The 24,049-nt window shown below is 34.8% G+C and overlaps 1 protein-coding gene and 1 non-coding gene across 2 annotated transcripts in view; both read left to right on the top strand.

Annotated features, from left to right (window-relative positions):
* Zfyve9 (zinc finger FYVE-type containing 9) overlaps positions 1 to 24,049 on the top strand; it is a 142,122-nt gene that overhangs the window by 11,546 nt on the left and 106,527 nt on the right. The window contains exons 2-3 of the mRNA XM_048816307.1: positions 8,182 to 8,286; positions 13,458 to 15,565. Of these exons, the coding sequence (XP_048672264.1) occupies positions 8,217 to 8,286; positions 13,458 to 15,565 (2,178 nt within the window). The 5' untranslated portion in view covers positions 8,182 to 8,216. The remainder of the gene's footprint in view (positions 1 to 8,181; positions 8,287 to 13,457; positions 15,566 to 24,049) is intronic.
* Positions 1,955 to 2,024, top strand: Trnav-cac. Its single transcript has one exon. It is a non-coding gene; the product is annotated as a tRNA-Val (tRNA).

The following is a 24,049-nucleotide window of genomic DNA, read 5'->3' as shown; positions in this document are numbered from 1 at the left end:
GGCAATCGTTTTGAGAGGTGGGGCAGCGTGGGTGGGTCATGTAGTGGTGTTGGGTGGCCTATTTGGAGATGTAGTGCTGTGGCAGGTGGTGCTGCAGTGGACAGCTTCCTATGGCTGGTGTCCCCAGGTAGAGGCTACCCTTCGAGGGGGCTGTGGTGGCGGTTGCAGTGTCCTAAGATGAAGGTGGCAAGGGGAGCCCTGCGTTGGTAGATGTGGAGCCGGGTGCAAGAGGTCCAGTGGGGGGACACAGGGGAGGAGGTCTGGCATGGCGGGCAAGTACACTGTTTCTTGTCCCCTAGCCTTCTCACATGGGTGTTCAAGAACGTAGTGACCTTCTATCCTTTACCTGGAAAAATATTGTTCTTTATGAAGCATTGCTTCTTTAGGAAGTTTTCCACCTACTGTAGCAAAAACTGTCCAAATCTACTAAAATCCATTTTTCACTTCTATAGTAGCTGCAGGTGTGATGTGACATTTCATTCAGCGTTCTTTGCAACTTGATGTAACTATGTGACTAAACTTAGCAAAGAAATGTGAGCAAAGATATATGTGCCACTTCCAGGTTTGTGTTTTAAATAGATTAATATGCCTACTCTTTTTTCTGAAAGAAAATGAAACCTTTCTGTCTCAACCTAGATATGACTGTGTCCCAACTTTGATGAAACAGATCAAAGAACTACATCTTAGGGCAGTGCTAATCAGTATGGCCCACCAACCACATGCATTTCTTAAGCAGTGATTGGGCCATATTGAGATAAGGAATTCTGTTTAGTTCAACTTGTTTTCTTTTTTTGCTAGCAGGTCTTTATCCAGTGTTTATTATTATTGAGAATTAGCACCTTGAATAGTATTGTCCTCATATATAGTGGAGATCCAAGGTGGAAGGAACTGTATTCAATAGAGTTTCTTGCATATATGGAAGACTTGAACTTGATTATTATGAGACATAAACTTCTCTCATTTGAACCACCAAAAATTCATGGAATATTTGATATAATAATGTATCCAAAATAATACAGCCTTGTGTCAGTTTCATTTAGATTCATCTTTTCTTTGGTTTCATGGCACACAGTGCATATATCAATTAGTATATGCCATATTACTTTAAATTTGAAGTTTACTCATTCATCTTCCCATGAGATATTGTACTCCTTTATATTAGGGACATTATCTTATTTATCATTGTAACCTAGAACAGTGCTTGTTAAATAGTAGATGCTCAAGAATATTTGTCCAAGTGTATATATGTGTTATGTTATTAATGTATGGCATAAAGAAGGATAATCAATGAAGAAGACATAAAAGTAGCATTCTGATCAGTGCTATAGTAAGAATAGGATCTCTAAAATTGAAATTGTAGCGAATGTCTAAAAGACCACTGCTCAATAAAGAATAAAGGAGACCTATAAATAAAAAGTCAAATGAAGAGGTCCTCAGGGAGAAACTATACTCAGTTAAGTAATTATATTCTTCTTTGAATATATATGTATGAATATTTAGTGAGCTTCTGTTTTGTAGTACTGGGCATTGAACCCAGGGTCTTGTGGGTGGTAGACAAGCACTCTTTAACATTTAACTACATTGCTAGTCCTAGTGAGCTACTAGTTTGGTTAAAAGACAGATACTTTTATAAAAAGGCAAATAAAGAATTCTTTTCTTTGGAGAATGAAACCAAAGTCTCAAAAAAGACTTAAGAGAACTTAAACAAAACAGATATCAGGCATGAGACGCTATAATGAAGTCAGGGAAAATAAGGGAAATCCTATATAATGAAAGGCGGGACCTTCCATTTACTCCTTTCTCTACTTGTTCAGAAAGTAGTTGTCTGGTACTATATCTCTGTGCCCTTTTATAGGAGATTAGATAGTTCCTCTCAGGAGTCGAAAGAAAAGATTTACACATATTCCCAAAGAGACACACATGTTCCCAATCAATATACAGTATGGGGTTTAGGGATATAGCTCAGTTGGTAGAGTGCTTGCCTCACATGCATAAGGCCCTGGGTTCAATCCCCAGCAGCAGCAGCACCACCACCACCACCACCACCACCACCACAGGTTGGCATTTGGGGAAAGCCTCCAATGGGATAGACAGAGACCAAAACACATAAGTACAAAAGAGAATCTTGAAGGAAATAAGTAATAGGAAAATAGGAAATGTTAGAACAAAGCGCTGTAGGTAATTGCATCTGAGAGGTAAGAGAAGATGTCATAAAAGGATCAGAAAAAGAAAGTGCTCTACAAATTAAAAATATTACAGACATTTTTAGTGTAATTTAAGAAATACCATTAGTCTCAAGCTTATAGAAAAGTTGCAAATTTAGTACAGAGAACATTTTTTTCTTTGACCCATTTGAGAGTAAGTTATTAGCTGTAAGCTTCATGAGTTTTGAATGTTTTACTGTGAGTTTCCTGCAAACGGACATTTGCTACATAAATATAAAGTAGCCATTAAAAGGAATTAGCATTGATGTATTACCACCATCTAATCTTTGGTCTTCATTCTTTGTTACTTGTCCAAATAATGTTTTTTATATCAAGAGGATCTAGTTTAGAATCACATGTTGTATGTAATTGTCATGCCTCTTTAGTCTTCAGTATAAAAAAGTTCTATGGACTTTGACTCTCTTTCTCTTGACTTTGACATTTTCAAAGATTATAGACCACTTATTTTTTAGAATGTTTCTTAATTTGGGTTTGTTTAATATTTCCTCATGTATGGATTTAGGTTATGCATTTTCTGCTCCCCACCTCCTTTTTTTTTTTTTTTTTTAAGACAGGTTTTGCTATAGTGCCCAGGCTGGCCTCAAATTCACAATTCTATTGTCTCAGTTTTCCAGATATCTGGGATTATAGGCATGCATCACCCCACACCCAATTTGACATTACTCTTTTTTATTTTTGGCAATGAATAAAATTTGTTTTGATGGGAAGTGCCTTGAAACTATGTATTCTCTTTCAACACACTTGTGATTCATTTATTCATATTATAAAGACTCATAGTTTTTCTTTTATTCAGTGGATTATAGTTCTTTGCTATTGTTATTTATTTTGATGCTTATATTTTCTATTGATTTGGCCTGTGGGAGCCCTTTCAAATTGGCATCTATGTTCTTTTGCCATGTCCCCATCATTTTTAGAGTACTTCCTTGCTTTTTAGTATACAAGATATTCAAGGCTGGTTGTCACTTTATTAAAACTTGAAATATAATTTACATACAATAAAATTCACATTTTAAAGTCTAAATTTAATGGTTTTTATATGTTTAAAAAGTTATACAACCATCACCACTATCTAATTCCAGAACATTTTCATTACTCCAAAAAGAAAGTTTAAGTTTGATTGTTAATCCCTCTTTACCTCTAATATCTCCAGATATTTTTAATTTATTTTCTGATTCTATGGAGGTACCTATTTAGATATTTCATATCAATGGAATCAAATACTATTTAGCTTTTAGTACTTTTTTTTTTCATACTAGGTATTGAACCCAGGGGTGCTTGACCACTGAGCATACCCCAGCCCTTTTGTAAAATTTTTTATTATGAGACAGGGTCTCACTAGCCTTGAACTTGTGATCCTCCTGCTGTAGTCTCCCGAGCTGCGCGGGGATTATAGGCATGTGCCACCGTGCTTGGTAACCACATTTTAAAAAAATAATTAATTAATTAATTATTTTAGTTGTAGTTGGACACAATATCTTTATTTATTTTTATGTGGTGCTGAGGATCGAACCCAGGGCCTTGCACATGCTAGGCGAGTGCTCTACCGCTGAGCCACAACCCCAACCCAACCACATTGTTTTTTAAATTTATCCATGTCATAGCCTATATAAGCACCTCATCCTTTTTTTATTGTCTCATATATATTTAACCACATTTTATTTATTGAATCATAAGTTAGACATTTGGATTTTTTCTCACTTTTTGTCCATTATTAATAATACTGCTGTGAGTATTTATGTACAAATTTTTTGTGGAACTGTTTTCCCTTGGCATACAGAGACATGGAATTGCCAGGTCATATGTCAGCTATGTTTAACTTTTTATATGTGTGTGGTATTGGGGATTTGGCCCAGGGCCACTTTACGACTGAGCCACATCCTAGCCACTTTATTGTTTTTATTTTGAGATAGGGTCTCTGTAAATTGCTGAGGCTGGGCTTGAACTTGCACTCCCCCTGCCTCAGCCTCCTGAGTCACTGGGATTATAGGTGTATGCCATCATACCCAGCTTATGTTTAACTTTTTTTAAAATTTTTTTTATTTTTAGTTGTAGATGGACACAATATCTTTATTTACTTATTTTTTTGTGGTGCAGAGGATTGAACCCAGGGCCTCACCCGTGCGATGCAAGTGCTCTACCACTGAGCTACAACCCCAGCCCCAATGTTTAACTCTTCTTAGGAACTTTTTTGAGGTTTTCCAAAAGACCCACAATACTTTATATTTCCTCCACCACACTGTGTATGGGAGTTTACATTTCTCTATTTTCATCACGGCTCTTGTACTTTTTTTGCTCCAGCCCTGAAATCAGTCATTTCTTCATTGAGTCCTGTTCCATTTAGGGGAAAATAATATTTAGAAACCAAGTCTGCTGCTAGGTGTGCTCATTACTACATGGGGTCCAGGTAGGGATCCAAGGCCGTAACTGAATAAAGCTAGAAAATGTATGTATATGCACACATTTACATACACATACATATTTGCACCTTTATTTTATGTCTCAAAAGAATCTTTATTTGATTTCATTTGTTCACAATGATACCTAAAATTCTAAACCAACACTGTAGAGTTCTTTCAGGTTTTCCTTTTTCACATTGTAACTCCCTTCTCCAACAGTCAGAAACCCTGCTCCTATTGCCCTTCACATAATTACTTATTTGATCCATTTTTCCATATAGCTAATGTCCTATCAGTGCCATATTTTCTTTTTCCTGTGTCTTATTATGCATAGGCTCTGATTTGGCATACTGAACTGCCTTGTCACTGCCTCCTTCTCACCTCTCCACATTTGAATGCCCATTTTATTCACTGGAGCTCTCTGACTTCCGGTTTTAGACCATCCCATTCACATGAATGCCCTCCTTACTTTCTTGGACTCTGGTATATAGCACAATGGGTTGTCCTTCTGTGACATTGTTACTCTGCTAGGTCTTTAACATTCTAGGCCACCTCTACAAAAGGGTATCTGCCTTATGTTAGACTTTGACTCTCCCATCCACAGATGTCCTTCCCTCATCCTACTCCCATTTGTTTATTTTAGTATTAGGTGCCAGGGATTGAACCCAGGGCCTCATACATGCTAGCCAAGTACTTCACCACTGGGGTACATCCCAGCCCTATTTATTCAATTTTTAACAACCTGTTTCTTTTTTGTTTTTAAAAACTTTTGATTTTATAGTAATAATTAATTCATAGGAATTTGCAAAATAGTTTAAAGGTTTCCTGTGAATTCGTCATTCACCCAATATTTTTGGATTACATCTTACATAAATATAGACAATGTCAAAAACAAGAGGGTGACATTAATTCGTTGTAGTTCACTGCCATTTATCATGTGTGTAGATTCATGTAACTATCATCAAAATTAAGATACAGCACAATTCTTTCACCACAGAGATCTCCTTTGTGTTACTTCTTTGTAGTCACATTTACGCTTCTCTCCTGACTATTCATTATTTAATGACTTTTTTAAATTAAAATCTTTATTAAAAGTCATAGGAAGAGTTGAGTAAGCATCGAGATAAACTGTGTTGTATTTCTGAATGGGAGGACTTAATATCATTCTTACTTCTGAGTGAGGACCAAGTTTGGAATTCTAATTTCTCAAGGTTGAATTTATTGGTATTCTGTTCCATTCTGCTCTAAGTCTTGGGCTTTTAAGAAGAGTTTCCCCCTAGTTCTTGGCTTCATGTAGAAAGGCCAGCTTGGGCCCCTCTTCTATAAATTATAACTTCTATAAATTTGCAGCCAATAATTCTCACCTTTCCTTCAAGCTTTCAGACAGTAGGCCTACCCTTCAGTTTATCTTTGCTAGCTTCATTGTTTTTTCTATGTTTATGACATCTGTATATTTCCCTCATTTGCTTTTAAATTTTTCTGTTTCAACCCTTTAACATGATCAGTTTTATCTAGAATTTCTCTATTCAGTGTAGGAAGGAATGCTTACTGCCTGTCAGCTCAGAATGGCTTTAAGAATTTTCTTTTAAGAAATGTCAAGTCTATAGAAAAGTTAAAAAAAATAGACCTTTTAGATACATATATCTTTTATGTAGATTTACCATTTTTTTTATCATTTTACCCCTTACTTACACTTCTTTCTCCTTTTTTCCGTGGTATACTATCACAACCATCCATTCCTTTCTCCTTTTCCCCCCTTCTCCCTCCCTCTCCCTCTTTTTTCCTTCTTTTTTCCCAGTGCTGGAGATCAAATCCTTGTGCATGCTAGGCTAATGCTGTACCACTGAGCTATATCCCCAGCCCCTGGGTGTTTTATATTTTTTAAATGAGTTAAGATCATTTATCTTATAGAATCTTCACATTCTAGATGTGCCTAATAGTTTCTTCATGATTAAATTCAGGCTAAGTATTTTTAGCAAGAATACTGTATAGCTGGACACAGTGGTATAAGTCTATAATCCCAGCTACTTGAGAGGCTGTCAAGAGGATCACAAGTTTGAGGCCAGGCTAAGCAACTAGTGAAACCCTGTTTCAAAAAAAAAAAAAAAGGCTGGGAATGTAGTTCAGTGGTAGAGCACCCTGGGCTCTAATCCCCAGTACTAAAAAATCCAAACCAAAACAAAACAAAACAAAAAACTATATAGGTGATGCATTGTACTTGTCATTGTATCACATTAGAAAATGCACATGCTGGCATGTTGAACTATTGGTTATTTTGTGAGAACATTTCGTTAGGGTGGTGTTTGTCATATCTCTTCATTATAAATATACATTTTCTCCTTGGAAATTAATAATTCAACTTCGGAATGGTACATTGAGGCACTGTGAGCTTTCTCTTCTTAATGACCATTAACCTGTTCAGAACATTTTTGGTGCTTGCCTTTTTTAGTAATTGTAATTCAGTAGAACTTATTGACCAACTACTTATGCATTGTTCATGTATTCATTCCATAAGTATCATTGAGTGGATACCACATCATGTTCTATCTAATCTTTGGGGGTACATGGTGAACACAGTCTGGAGAGTGCCTTTGTGGTGCCTACAGTCAGGTAGGAGAGCTTGATATAAATAATCACACTGGCATATATTTATAGATGGTGATAAATTTTATAAAGGAAAAGAATGTGGTGCTGACAGATTATAAGGTGAGCCATTATCTTTCTTGGAGGTTCAGAGAATACTTCTTGTGAAAGTGATATTTGAGCTAAGATCTCAAATAAGAATTATGGACTTCTTGAATTTCTAGAGTATTTAATCTGTAGAGCTTTTCTATTAATTTTATCTGACAATTAAATCATAGTGTCTCATACTGAATTGATATTAAAGTAATTTATTATTTAAATTTTCTTACTTAATATTGTTTACTATTAACTAAATTATAAACTGCTGTGGCTGGCTTTGAACTTGCGATCCTCTTGCCTCAGCCTTGAAACAAGTTTGTGAACCATCAAGTATATCTTCTATGTTTGTTTTATAGTTGCCTCTTAGAATGCATGGTGAATTGGTTCCAGGACCCCTAAGGAAACCAAAGTCCACAGATGCCCGAATATCATATATAAAGTGGCATAGTATTTGCATGTAACCTATGAATATCCTCCAGTATACTTTAAATCATCTCTAGCTTACTTATAAAACCAAATACAATGTAAATGCTAGGTAAATAGTAGTTATACTGTATTTTTTAGGGAATAATGTCAAAAAATATTTGTATTCAGTACAGATGTGAGTTTTTTCCTGAATATTTTCCATCTGTGGTAGATCTAATTTAGAGTTGTAGAACCCACAGATATGGAGGGCTGTTTGTATTTTGGTGATTGTAAAGTTACAGGCTTCTAGAATTTATTAACTTAAAGATTTTAAAATATATCAGATGGCATGAGGTTTTATTGTTTACCATTGTCTGCATAGATTTAGAAGAGATTTTATCCTTGTATATTTAAGATTTATAAGCTATAGTTTAATAATTAAAAGTGTAAAACAAATTTGATGTGCTTTTTAGGTTAAACAAGTCTCTTGAGTGGAGTTTCCTCACTGATGGAGAATTACTTCCAAGCAGAAGCTTACAACCTGGACAAGGTGTTAGATGAATTTGAACAAAACGAAGGTAAAAATTTACATTGGTGACTCTATTTGGGTTTATGATATGGAGAAAGAGACTGTGAGGATCTAAAAGGAAGTAAACTTTTTTTTTTTTTTATGGTACTAGAGATTGAACCCAGGGCCTTGTGCATGATAAGCAAGCACTCTACCATGAGCTACATCTCCATCCCTTTTTAAAACTTTTTATTGTGAGACTTGGTGCTGCTAAATTAACCTGATTGGTTTTAAACTTGCAATCCTTCTATCTCAGGCTCCCAAGTATCTGGGATTATATGTGTGCACCACTACCCAGCAAAGATGTGGTACTTTAAAAAAAGAGTCAAGACAATAATGATATATATCCAGAGGAAGAAATAACATTTCTTAATATTATGTGCCAGATACTTACATGGATTATATCATTTAATGTTTAAAACAATCCAATAAAAGTCGATCTTCTAATTTCCATTTTATGGATTAGAATAGAGGCATAGAGAGGTCAAGCAATTTCCTCAAAGTTACCTTGCTAACAAGTGAAGTGGCAAGAGTAGGATCCAGGAAGCCTAAGCTCTACCTACTTTAAACTATCAGTTTATGTCTAAGACGAGCTCAAGAGGCAGAGTCAGGAGGATCCAGAGTTCAAAGCCAGCCTCAGCAAAAATGAGGAGGCATGGGGCTCTCAATGATACAGCACGTGCCTAGCATGTGTGAGGCACTGGGTTTGATTCTCAGCACTGCATATAAATAAATAAAATAAAGATCCATTGACAACTAAAAAATAATTAAAGAAAAGTGAGGCACTAAGCAACTTGATGAGACCTTGTCTAAATAAAATACAAAATAGGGATGGGGATGTGGCTCAGTGATCAGTGCTCCTGAGTTCAATCCCTGATTACCCCCCCACCAAAAAAAAAGAAAAAATAACTCTTCCATATTGCTTCTGTTTTAGTCAGTTTTTTCGCTGCTGCAACTAAAAGATTTGACTAGAACAATTTTAGGGGAGGAAAAGTTTATTTGAGGGCTCATGGTTTCAGAGGTCTTAGTCCATAGAATGCTGGCTCTATTCCTCAGGGTTAGAGGTGAGGCAGAACATCATGGAGAAAGAGTGTGGCAGAGGGAAGCAATTCACATGGTGAACAGGAAATAGAGAGACTTCACTCTCCAGATACAAAATACATACCCCATAGCCATGCCCTCAATGAACCACTTCTTCCAGCTATACCCTACCTGCCTCCAGTTAATCCCATCAGGAATTGGCTTACTGATTAGGTCAAGGCTATAATCCAATCATTTCTCCTCCAAACCTTGCATTGTCTTACACATGAGAATTTGGGAGACATCTCATATCCAAACCATAACAATTGCCCAGTATATTAAAGTAAAGATATATTTTAAAACTAACTTTAAAAGATTTACATTTTTTAGTAACTGCCAATATGGTTAATTAAATTATACGTTCTCAAATCTCAGTCTAGAAGTGTCTGCCTAAGATTGGCTTCATTTAGAGAAGCCTTTTCCCTAAATTGTCCTCTCCAGTTGACTTAAAGGAATAAGCCATAATTAAATCTCTTTTACCTCTCCCACTTCCCCCCTCTTTTTTTCTATTTCTAACAGAAATAGTATATAACAAATTTATGAAGTAATATTTTTCCATCTAAAGACTTGATTTTAGTAATGGTCTACAAACCTTCAAGATAGCCAGTGATTCAAGTTACTCTTTGATAGCTGTTGGGATGAGATTTAGTTTTGATTTCATAATTTTGTGTCTGTGATGGAATAAGCCCTCAATAGAATATGAGATCATAGAGATGAGAAGGGAAAAGGAAGGAAAAGTTTATCTGTAATGGCTATCTTTCTCATATTTTCTCATTGATGACCCAAAATAACCTGTATCTTTAGGCTCTTTCTAATTCATGTAAATGTGAAATCTGATGATTTGGGATTTTATTGGATCTACGTAGGTTTTGTAACTTATCAAGTCAGAAAATATATTTTCCTCTGAGTTTCAACCATTTATATAAATATTTTCTTAATACTTTCTTCAGTTTAACTCTCGGTATATTACAGTTACTTAAGTCGCTAGATATCTAGGTATTTTACCTAATCCTATGAATACTATACTTCCAGAATATCATTGACTCTAAACCATTAGTTTATTACATTAATCTCTTTGTGACTTTTGTAGACTAGTAGGGTATTTTGTGTATAGTTGTTTTACAGTATATATTGTTTGAATCTGTAAAAATGTCTTATAAAATATAGCACTTACTTGCAAAAATAAATAAATAAACAAACAAATAAATAAATAAAACCACAACAACTCCTTCAGTTAAGAAGGATTTCCAACACCTGCTTTTTGGTTGTAACTGTGTTACTTTTGTTTGAACTTAGTTTTTTGAATCTTAGTACCAGTTGCATTAAAAACTAACATCTCTAACCTGGTACCTTAGAGAGTATGCTTTAAATGAAATGATTTCTCATTTTGTATTACTTTATTTCCTTCTATAAATGCAAAATATCCCACACATGGCCTGTTGGTTATACTCAGTACTTAACTTTATGCCTGGTAGTGGTGATTGAATGATTAAAATTGAAATGATTAAAATTGAAAATTTTAATACCTCATCATTCCTGTTTGAATATTATTAGATATTCTTGTAGAAGAGTATCTCTTTTTTATTTCCAGGAACCAGCTTATTTAAAAAAGAAAACACAAATTACTAAATCTCAAATATTTGCCAGCCTAAATTTGGATTTAAATTTTAGACTTAGTAATTCAGAGGATAGTAAGGCTGTTCTTTACACAGTTGGATGTTTTATGATTTATTTGTAGCTTCATTTCACTGTTTTCTTATGCTAGTTTTTTCTTATCCCAAACTGATTTACTAATTATTCTTTTAAATTCTGAAGTTTGAGACTATGCTTTTTTCTTATTCCCTACTTATAAATGCCTCCATTTTCAATCTTAAAACTTTCTGAAGCTTATCCAGTTCCTTCTGTCTCTGTAAGCTCACTTACTTTATCCTGGAAAAAATGCCTTTCTAGCCTGGTGCAGTTGTGCACGCCTGTAATTCCAGCTGCTCAGGAGGCTGAGGCAGGGAGATTGTGAGTTCAAAGCCAGCCTTGGCAAAATCGAGGCACTAAGCAACTCGGTGAGACCCTGTCTCTAAATAAAATATAAAATATGCTGGGGATGTGGCTCAGTGGCCAAGTGCCCCTGAGTTCAATCCCAGGTATCCTACCTGCATGCCTTTCTTCTCCAAATTTATTTTCTGTTCCCACATAATAATTTGCAAATATGTAGGCCACTCAATACTGCCAATTAGATATTCATGTATATTGCATGTATTTTGATTTTCCTAACTAGATTGTATACTTTGTAGCGAAATGAGCTATCATTTAAATCTTCTATTTACCCAGTCCAGTCCTTTTGCTGTGGTATATACTTGCCATGTATTTATTGTATACCTACTATATACTATGCATTGTGCAAAGTGAGGGTTTACACAAATGGAATGAAATGATTTCTGCCTTCAGAAATTATTCAGTGGATAAAAGGAGGTAAATAAGCCATTGCATTACAATGTAGTAAATGCCTTAATAAAGATATGAATAAGGTGCTAAGGGTGCACTGAAAATTGATACAGTTATATCTGCATAATTTCAGCACCATGATTATAAATTATTGGCAGAAGAAAGTAGGAAAGGCTAAGTGCATTATTTCTTATTTTTCTAACTTAGACATACACAATAGCACTACAACTTGATTTATTAAAAGTAAACAGAAATGTTATATGAAATCATTCTAATTTATAAACTGTAAGTAAATTGATTTAATTAGATAAGCACTTTTGCCAAATGTCCTCAGATAATATAAATACGAACCTAAGTAATAATGTACTATGACATGGTTTCAAGCTGAATTTCACATACTGTAGCAAACTTTAAAAAAAAAAAAAAACATAGCCGGGTGCACTGGCACACACCTATAATCCCAGTGACTTGGGAGATTGAGGCGGGAGGATCGTGGGTTCAAAGTCAGCCTCAGCAAGAGTGAGGCGCTAAGCAACTCAGTGAAATGCTATCTCTAAATAAAATACAAAATAGAGCTGGAGATGTGGCACAGTGGTTGAGTGCCCAAGTTTAATCCCCAATACTGAAAAAAACCCCAAACCAAAAAACCATAATAGGTACAACCTCAGCACATCCATCATCCACCTTCAATATAGTTATTGACCTGCTGCTAGTTTTAATTTATAACTTTGTTTCTCACTTCCTGTTTCTTGTTTTTTTTCTACAGTTTTTTCTTTTCTATTTTCCTTCCTTCCTTCCTTCCTTCCTTCCTTCCTTCCTTCCTTCCTTCCTTCTTTCCTTCCTTCCTTCCTTCCTTCCTTCCTTCCTTCCTTCCTTCCTTCCTTCCTTCCTTCTTTCCTTCCTTCCTTCCTTCCTTCCTTCCTTCCCTGAGGATTGAGCCCAGAGCCAGTCTTTTATTACAGTTTTTATAAAGGCAAACTTTTTATTCCCTAAAGTGCATAGATCTTAACTCCACAGGTACCCCCCGCACCCTGTTTGAGACAGTGTCTTGCTAAATTGTTCAGTCTGGTTTTGAACTTGTGGGCTTTGGAGAGCCTCCCATCTCAGCATCCCCAGTAGTTAGGAGTAGAGGCATGCACTCCCACTTCTGGCTAACTATACAGTTTTGACAAATGGAAATAACCATGTAACCTACAATCCCAATCATGATGTACTTTATATGAGCATTCAGCCTCCATAGAAAAAATTATTCATTTTCTTTCCCACTCAATTACTCTATCCTCACTACTTTTCTGTTTTTCCCCTGATCTTAGATTATTAGTCTGTGCCCAGCCTTGTATACACAAACAATCCAAAGGTGCTTTCCCCTTTCTTGGGTATGAGGGTCAGTTTAATTTTATTAGATTAACATAGAATTCTTTTGTTCTTTGAAAGTTCTCAAATATTACAATCTGATGACATGATTATAGGAATTGTCTTAAATATATTTTTTATTCCTAGCAAAAAATTATATACCTTTATATTCTAGGAATATTTTATTTTCAAATATCCTAGGTATGTTTTATTTTCAGAGTATAGTTGGAAATGTTGATTAACTTAGCCCTAGTAGCATTTCAATGTTATCAGCAAACTTACTGCAACTACTTTTTTTTTTGTTTCCAGATGAAACAATTTCTCCTACTTTATTGGACACAAAGTGGAATAAGATTCTAGATCCCTCTTCTCACCAACTGTCATTTAACTCTGCATTGGCCAGTGTGAATGAACCTGCAATTTCTAGTGAATCACAACCACAGTTAAAAATCTTCTCTCTGGCTCATTCATCTCCCCTGACCAGGGAAGGAGAAGATCATTGTGCTAATGGACAGGACTGTAGTATAAATCCAGAGATTGCCACAATGTGGATTGATGAAAATGCCATTGCAGAGGATCAGTTAATTAAGAGAAACTATAACCAGAATGATCAACGCATTGCTGTTGAAGTGGGAGATAAGAAATGTGGAAACCTAACTTGTCTGCCAGATGAGAAGAATGTTCTTGTGGTAGCTGTCATGCATAATTGTGATAAAAGAACATTACAAAGTGATTTGCAGGATTGTAATGATTATAATAGTCAATCTCTCATGGATTCTTTTAGCTGTTCACTAGATAATGAAAATAGACAATCTGATCAATTTAGTATTAGTATGAATGGGTCCACTGAAAAAGATATAAACTCTGAAAAGCAAATGGATCTATTGGATAGACCAAAAGCAGAGGAGGACTCTGTTAACCATCTATGTACTGCTTCATCTGATAATCTAGCCAATATCTGTTCCCCTTTACAATTAAAGGATGATGAAAATATAAATAGAGATCCCTACATGCCTGTTATTACAAGTTTAACAGCTGAGTCAGAAATCTCATCCCAGGGAATAGATGGAGGTCCTGATGTTAAAAAGCAAGAGAACTATATACCATGCGAAGGTCTCACAGACAAAAACAGCTCTCCTAAGACAGATTTAGGGAGTCCAAACTCCTTTTCCCACTTGAGTGAGGAGATTTTGACAAAAAAAGAGCCAACATGTGAGAGATCAACTGAAGAATCCCTGAGGTCTGGTTTAGCTTTGTGTCTCAAACCAGACATGCCTAATGGGTCTGGAAGGGACAATAACTGTGAACAGTTTTCAGATTGCCTTGTGCCTACTAATGTTAGGGCTGATGAAGATGAAGGTTATGAACATGAAGAAATTCTTGGCACTACAGCATTTCTTAATATAACAGAGCATTTCTCTGACTCTCAGGAGATGACAAATTGGAAATTGACTAAACCACATGAGATGAATGATACCCAAGTAAATGAGGAAAATGAAAAGTTTTTACAGGTTAGTCAGCCTGAGGCCACTAATGGTGATGGTGCAGTAGAGTGTGTTGGAACAGTAGATGCAGGTATAGATTTACAAGGAACTTGCATGAATGAAGGTGAAGGATGTGATTTCTCCACTGTTATAGATACACCAGCAGCAAATTCTCTCTCTAATGGTTGTGATTCCTATGGAATGCAGAGCCCAGTTGTTTCTTTTGTTCCAAAGACATTACCTTCCAAAGAAGATTCAGTAACAGAAGAAAAAGAAATAGAAGAGAGCAAGTCAGAATGCTACTCAAATATTTACGAACAAAGAGGAAATGAGGCTACAGAAGCGAGTGGACTGCTTTTAAACAGCACTGGTGACCTCATGAAGAAAAATTATTTACAAAACTTCTGTAGTCAAGTTCCATCATTGCTTGGACAGTCTTCCCCCAAGATAGTAGCAAACTTGCAGTCTATCAGTGTTCCTTTTGGTGGTGCAAGACCCAAGCAACCTTCTAATCTTAAACTTCAAATTCCAAAGCCATTATCAGATCATTTACAAAATGACCTTCCTGCAAACAGTGGAAATAATATTAAAAACAAAAATGATATTCTTGGAAAAGCAAAAGTGGGAGAAAACTCAGCAACCAATGTATGCAATGCATCTTTGGGAAACATCTCTATTACTGATACAAATGGAGAACATTTAGAAAGTTATGAGGCTGAGATCTCCAGTAGACCGTGCCTTGCAATAGCTCCAGATAGCCCAGATAATGATCTCAGAGCTGGTCAGTTTGGAATTCCTGCCAGAAAGCCATTTACCACTCTGGGGGAGGTGGCTCCAGTATGGGTACCAGATTCCCAGGCTCCAAATTGCATGAAATGTGAAGCCCGGTTTACATTCACTAAAAGGAGGCATCATTGCAGAGCATGTGGGAAGGTAAGATGCATGTATCAGCTCAGAAACCTGGCATGTTCATTTTGTAATGCTCAGTTAGAAATTAATAAAGCAGTATTCTGTATATAAATTTGTGTTTGAGAAAACATAATAAATAGCTTTTAAAAATCCAGTTCTAATAAGTTTCTATGTAAAAAATGACCTTGCTTATTGCCAAGATTTATACTGAATCAGTTTCTATGAAGAGATGAGAAATGAGGAAGTGTTAACTTTGTGGTTTCTATATTGACACATACTTGGTTAATGGGATCATTTGAAATAAGGAAGTTTGTTCTTTCAGCTTAGAACATATTTGTGGTTCATATTTTTTTTTACTTTTTAAAAAATTGACTATTAGACTTAAGACTCCATCTCATTTTTTTTTAAAAAACTTTTTTTTAGTTGTAAGTGGACATAATACCTTTATTTTATTTATATGTGGTGCTGAGGATCAAATCCAGTGCCTCACAAATGCTAGGCAAGCACTGTACCACTGAGCTGCAACCCCAGCCCTCCATCTTACTTTTTAAAAAAATTTTTTTGTAGTTGTAGATGGACAGCATCCCTTTATTTTGTTTGTTTATTTTTATGTGGTACTAGGGATCAAACCTAGTGCCTCACACATGCTAGGCAAGTATTCTGCCACTGAGCTACAGCCCAGCCCTCCATCTCACTTTTTTAAGTGGGATTTTTTTTGCCATTATAGTAGATAATCTGGGACTTAATATATTGACATATGTATTCTTGTCTTTTTCCCCATATAAATTAAATACAAAATAGAGTTGCAGACTTTAGATCCTTATGGCAAGATTATAAGAATAATTGATATTCTTTAGCTCTCCTCACGTTCTGATAGCTAATAACACAACTTACTAGTTTGTTTTTTTTTTTAAACACAAGTTGTAATTAAGGAAGAAAGGGAATTGTGTAATTTTTTTTTTTTTAGTTGTAGATGGACCCAATACCTTTATTTTGTTTATTTATATTATGTGGTGCTGAGGATTGAACTTAGTGCCTCATGTGCAAGGCAAGTGCTCTACCGCTGAGCCACAACCCCAGCCCCGGAATTTTGTATTTTTAAAAAGAATGTGAGGAGCCAGGTGCATTGGTGCATGCCTGCTATCTCAGCTATTCAGGAGGCTGAAGCAGGATTGCAAGTTCAAGTTCAGCCTGAACAATTTAGCAAGACTCTCTCAAAATAAAAAGAACTGGGAATATAGCTCAGTAGTAGAATGTCCCTGTGTTCAATCCCCAGTATCATAAAAGAAAAATAAAATGCAAAGTTCAATGTTAGATCTAGATTCAAATTTCAACTTTGTTATTATTAACTATGTAACTTTACTAATCCTTAGTTTTCTAATCCATAAAAATAGACAAAACCCCCCAAAGTGAGTAATTTTCATTGGGCTCTTGTGAAGACTGCATGGTAGTACAGAAGTAACAAGTGGATTAATTAGGATACTTTCAATTTGAAGGGACAGAGTATTTGACCCTCAGTGACTTAGACAATCATAACATTTATTTTAGATATAAAGAAGCTCTTAGACGCAGTTGTATCTGGGTACAGTGTCAGGATCATGGAAATTCTCTTGGTCTTCCCCTCATGGTCTCAAAATAGTAGTTCAGCTCTTAATTATCAGATTGATCCTGACAGCTTTCTAATTGCAAAGAAATTGACTGGGGTTCGGGCAAAAGAGCCTGTTTCTCTAGCTATGCTCTAAGAATCCCTAGCATCTTCCTTCAACTAACTAGACAGTTCTAGGAAGCAGGTCTTAGACCAATCACTGGAAAAGGGGATCAGGACTGCCAAGATAAGTTAATCGATCATAATTTATTTCCTGGGTATTGCCTGAACAAAAGAAGGATTCTGTTGACAGATGAAAAGGCAAGGATGGTTTCTGGCTGATTAGTCAGCAAAGTTTATTAGAAAGTCCTAGCACAAAAGAACCAATATGGGTAGTAGAAGGAAGCTGAAGCTGAGACTGTGTCTAATTCCTAAATATTTTAGTTTGTATTTGTTAGCTGAAGTAGAACTATTGTCAGTAGACTGAACAGGGTAGTTTAGGAGATTAAATTGATCATTTTTATGTTATTCTGTTTCACTTACTATATATAACACTTTATAAAATTTTTGTTTTCTTAAATGACAAAAATATTTTTGGTACAGACCAGAATATTCTAATGTAATAAGAAAATTTGGTACCTTAAGTGAATTCAGAAAGAGAGTTGTGATAAAGTACATATAAATTGAAAACGTAGATGGAAATTTTGCTGTGGAATTTATGAACTCTTATGGATTATGAATTCATAATTCTATTTGCCCCATCTCCATTTATCTCAGAGATGATTATAAGGATTGATGAGAAAATCTTTGAGCTTTTCAGAAGGAAAGGACTTGTAAACATAAGTATCCTTTTTCTATTAATCAAATTATCCTGGGAAGTTAGCTAGAAAAATACCGTAGGCAATGTAATTTTTAAAATTATTTTTAACTATTGAAAAAGGAAACTTTGGGCTGGGGATGTGGCTTAAGCGGTAGCGTGCTCGCCTGGCATGCATGGGGCTCTGGGTTTGATCCTCAGCACTACATTAAAAAAAATAAAGATGTTGTGTCCACTGAAAACTAAAAAAAAATTAAAATAAAAATAAATTTAAAAAAAAGAAAAAGGAAACTTAATTTGTTCAATCCTAGTAGAAATTAAAAATATACAGTAATTTCTCTACTAAATTATCTTTACTCCACACAAACCTCTAACATATACAAGTTTCTGAGCTATTATTGGGAATAAAATGGAATTTAGATCTCATGAAATTTATAGACAAGGATATGGATTTCAGTGAGTAGGAAAAGGAATATTTGGATTTCCTAGAGTTTTGAAAAAATAAAAAAACATTGTGAACCGATCTGAGTAGACAAAGCCTATTGAGAATGCAAATTATATGTTCTTCATATTCATTGTTATTCAGCCCTCATCAGTATGTGTTAATTTTTCCTGTTTGAAAGATTAAGCATTTTAGATTCAGAGAGGCCAAGGAATAGGTCCAAGTTTACACAGCTTATAAATGCCCTGACTTTAAAGCTAGGTACTCTTTCCCTCAGTCATTCTGCTTTCTCTAGCATACATCCTCATTGATACCAGCAGTTTGAAGAGTTTTGTTTTTCCAGGAGTTTTTTTTTTTTTTTTAAAGAAGATTACATTTTTAACACATTTATTTTAGATGTTCATGGACTTTTACTTTATTCATTTATGTATATGACATGCTGAAAATCGAACCCAGTGCCCCACATGCTAGGCAAGTGCTCTACCACTGAGCTTCAACTCTAGATCCTCTAGGAGTTTTTTCAGGTTAAGTTTTTCAAGAATTGAGGAGTGAGTCAGGAAAGCTACAAAGTGACCACACACACACACACACACACACACACACACACACACACATTCATATATATATATATATATATATATATATATATACACACACACACACACACACACACAGAACAAAGTTCTAAAGTATGTAAGAAAAGTGGGATCATGCAAAGCATAGGTGGATGATTAGCAGTAGGAAAAGGGAAATAAATTAATCATACAGAAGTATGGGTCAATATTAAAAATATGCTTGAGTATAGAAGGGGTTAAAGTTGTGAGAAGTTACTTAGCATGATATTCAGCTATTATTATAGAGTGGGTATATTTTAATTGTTATTCATGTTTTTATAATATTAGTGGAATACAAAATAATTATGCACATTAAAATGTTTGCAGTAATTGTAAAAAAAACAAAATAATTATGCTAGAATATAGAAAAATAATAAAATGTAGCAATTTGTTCCTATATTGTTGTAATGGGGGGGAATCAAGACACATGGGTTGTATTCTTTTATTGTTAATTTGAAAAGCATGTCACACATTCTAAAATAATTACAATAGTTTTATTTTTATGACTTCACGCATTTTAAATTTAGATAATTGCTCATTAGAGCAACATAATCCCCACTTTCCCTGTTTGATAAGCAATAAATTACAGACTAGAAAGAGCACTCTGTACTTTCCCCCCCAATATTGCCCTGTAAGTTCAAATTATCCCCATTATTATATATCCATATTAATTTCCTGTGGAAACTGCTGATTCCAGCATATCATGGTTATTCATCCTCTATCAAGCTCCATTTGCCTTCAATATTGTGGCCCCTTTGTATTTGATGATTTGACTTAAAATGCCTAAGAGAGCCACTGAATTTCAAAGTATAGGAAAGATGATTTTTTTGAGGGTAGAGAATTTCTTTTAAAAAAAAATTCTTAAAAATCTTTTATTTGGCCAGACGTGTTGGCACATGCCTGTTATCCCAATGACTTGGTAGGCTGAGGCAGGAGGATCACAATTTTGAGGCCATCCTCAGCAACTTAACCAGACCCTTAGCATCCTAGCAAGACCCTGTTAAAAATAAAGAGGATGGAAAATATATAAAAAAATAGGATGGATATAGCTCAATGATAAGGCGTCCCTGGGTTCAGTCCCCTGTACCAAAAAACAAAACAAAATAAAACAGAAAACTTTTATTTAGCCATTTGCAAGACTTTTCACACCGTTTTGATTATTTTTTACTAATGTGACAAGTTATAAATTACCAGGTGCCAGTTGATAAGAAACTGTTTACTATTTGATAATAGTAGACATAAATAGAAACTTTGAAAGTAGGACTCATGTAGCTGGTTCAGTGGTGCATATCTATAATCCCAGCTACTCAGTAAGCTGAAGCAGAAGGATCACAAGTTCAAAAGCAGCCTAGGTAACATAGACCTTGTCTCAGTAAAATTTGCAAAAGGGTTGGAGATATGGCTATTTGTGGAGCATCTCTGGGTTTAATCCTGGGTACTGAGGTGTGGGGAGAGTAAAACTTCATGAATTGATACTTAAAATTTAGATATTTTATATTATATTTGTAATGACATTAAAGGAGAGAATAATATTTTTTGAACACTTACATTTTATGCTAGGTTTATGTAGTCTAACATTACACTTCTCTGAGATATAGCTACAGGTGAGCAAAATGTGCCTCAGAAAAGTTGAGAAACTTGCCCCAAATCTCAAGAGTTTATCAGTGTGTATATGTAGATTTTAATACAGATCTTTCTTATTCCAAAGCCTCATACTCTTTGTAACTACACTAGACACAGCAGCAAAATTTATTTGTATTTGAACTGCCTACTAGAAATGTAAGTCTTTGGATGGACATTAGATTTGGGCAGCCATCAAGACGTAATGGGAGTTTGAATATGTGGATTTTTAAGGATGACAAGAAGTGATTGGTGCTTTCAGGTGATGAGGCAGATTAGCAAAGTTCCAGGATTGTAGGTTTTATTTACTCTTGTGAACTGCAAAATAAGGAAAAAACATGAAAGGCACCAGTTCATTAAGAGAAGTGGTTTTAGTGGTTTAGTCACTTCAGTGTATCCCCATTATTTTTCTACTTTAATTGATTTTTAAAAAGTATAATTCAAAATGATGGATTTTTTAATGTGTTCGTTAATGGTTTGAATAGAACAGAGAACTATAGTGAGTGTGCAAAAGAGCCCTGAAATGGGTATGACAATTTCTGGGACTCTGTTTCCTCTTCTGCAAAAGTAGGGATTGCATAGTTTCATTTTCCTTGCACTTCTGAAAGAGCTTGTGTTAACCTCTGTTTAAAAAAAAGAATGAAAAGGAAATAGAAAACTTTGTGCTAGCACTGATTTGTCTTTGTAAAATCATTGCCAAATTTGACTGCTTAGTTACCTCACTTTATGGGAATTATATGCCATTTTGAAACATGCTGGACTGAAAGTATATTTTCTGGAAGTTATTTTGGTTGGACTGGAATACTGCTTATCAAAGTGTCAATTAAGTAAGGTAATCTTAAGGTTTTGTTTTGCAATTATTGTTTCCTTTTTTGACTAAATTTTCATACTAGCTTCTCAAAGTCCCTTTAGACACTCATGATCTTTATCACTTATGTTAAAAAAATAGTTTGGTGACATGTAATATACAAGTGGCATATTGAAACATGATCTAGATTAATTTTTATTATGATTCCAGAAAATTTTCCCCCTCAGACATTTGTAAATGTCATGTAAAATGAGCATTTATACATTAATTATAAAATGTCATATTTTGCGTTTTTATAGTTTATATAATATTATGTATGTGTCTAAAAATGGTGAACTACAGTCCATTTCTAATTCTGTGCTTTTAATTTAAAGTAGTGTTCCATAATAAAATTAGGAGTAATTTTATCAATAAAGGTATAAGGAAAAACTATGTAACACTATTTTATGTGTAAGTCATTATACCACATTTTAGATTAAGTGAAAAAGTACTTTTAAGAATTGACATCATTTGGGNTCAATAGATGAATGGATACACAAACCCAGGTACACTCATACTTCAGAATATTATTCATCAATGAAAAGAAACATGTAGGCAGGTGAGATGGCACACATCTGTAATCCCATAATTCAGGAGGCTGAGACAGGAGGATTTTAAGTTCAAGGCCAGCCTCAGCAATTTAGCAAGACACTGTCTCAAAATAAAAAACAAAAGGGGTTGGGATGTAGCTCAGTGTCAAGCACTGCTGGGTTCAATTGCCAGTACCAAAAAAAAAAAAAAGAAAGAAAGAAAAAAGAAATCTTAAAAAGTACTAGGTTTCTTCTTCCCATCTCAAAATGTTTGTTTTAGACTCAATTTTTAAGTTGAACAGTTATTTCTAATGATGTCAATTCTTTTTTTTTTTTTTTTTTAAATAAAACAACACCTTGAGAGACGGCAGCCTCTTGTCCACTTCTACATATCCCTAGTCCAACTCCCAAGACATATCCACTTTTAAAAATTTTTTTTAGTTGTCGATGTACATTTATTTTATTTATTTGTATGTGGTGCTGAGAATTGAACCCAGTGCCTCACACATGCTAGGTAAGCACTCTTCCACTGAGCTACAACCCTACCCCAAGACATACCCACTTCAAAAAGTTTAATAGACTGTTTTCTAGAGCAGAAAAATGGAACAAATAGTATAGTTTTAATACACGACCCCTTCACATAGTTTACTCATTATTAAACATTGTACATTAATGTGATACACTTGTTAAAATTGATAAACCAATATCACTATATCATTTTTTACCAAAATCCTGTAAAAGAAATATATAGTGCCATAGTTTACATTAGGGTTCACTTTGTGTTAAGGATTTTGATAAATGAATGTTACACATCCTATTATATAATATAGTTACACTGCCCTAAAAATCCCCTGTGTTCCCCCTATTTGTTCATCATTCCTTTCTCTCCCAGAACCCCTGGCACTTATTTTATTATAGCCTCCATAATTTTTCCTTTTCCAAAATAGTTGGAATCCTAAGCCAAATCATTCAGATTGGCTTCTTTCACTTAGAAATATATGTTAATGGGTGGGGGATATAGCTCAATGCTTGCTTAGTTTATGCAAGACTCCTGAGTAGCTGGGATTACAGATGTGTGCCATCTCACCTGCCTACATGTTTCTTTTCATTGATGAATAATATTCTGAAGTATGAGTGTACCTGGGTTTGTGTATCCATTCATCTATTGAAGGTCAGCTTGGTTACTTCCAGTTTTAGGCAATTATAGTTACATTGTGTTTTTAAAAAATTTATTTATTTTTGCTGTGTTGGGAATAGAAACTTAACAAAGTCTCAGGCATTCTAGGTAAGCAGACTAGAGCTCTACAATAGAGTAGCATTTCTAGCCTAAATAATAGTAAATAAAGCTATTAAAACATTTCTGTACTGTCATATATAAGTGAAAAGAACAAAAAAAAATTCTATGCAAATTCCAATTTGTATATATATATATATCTAGGAACATGATTGCTGGATTTATCTTACAAGAAACTGTCTTCCAAAATGACCATTACCATTTTGCATATCTACCAGCAGTGAGAGTTCTTGTTCCATATCCTCATTAGCATTTGATGTTATCCATTATTTTGCATTTTAACCATTCTAATATGTGTGTAGTGTTTCTTTTTCTTTCTTTTTTTTTTTTAAATTTTATTCATTTATTGGTATGTGGTGCTGAGAATCAAACCCAGTGCCTCACACATGCTAGGCAAATGGTCTACCGCTGAGCCACAATCCCAGCCCTAATAGTTTCTTATTTTTGTTTTAATTCATAATTCCCTGATGATGAATGATGTTTGTCACTATTTTTTTTCCCCCTGATGTTGAGATTCAAGCCCAGGGCTTAGTGTCTGTTAGAAAGGTACTTGCTCTACCTCTGAGCAACATTCCAGCCCTAGCATCTTTTATGTGCTCGTTTATCATCTGCATCATGTTTGGTAAGGTGTGTGTTAGGTCTGCAGCTCCACTTTTAATTGAATTATTTTATTTCTTGTTAAATTTTAAGAGTTCTTTGTATGTTTTAGATATAAATTATTTATCAGATTTCTATTTTGCAGATATTTTCTCCCACTCT

The sequence above is a fragment of the Marmota marmota genome, unplaced genomic scaffold (genome assembly GCF_001458135.2).
Source record: "Marmota marmota marmota unplaced genomic scaffold, marMar, whole genome shotgun sequence".
Classification (NCBI taxonomy): domain Eukaryota; kingdom Metazoa; phylum Chordata; class Mammalia; order Rodentia; family Sciuridae; genus Marmota; species Marmota marmota.
Note: the sequence above shows the minus strand (reverse complement) of the source record. Positions and strands in the feature narration are given on the sequence as shown.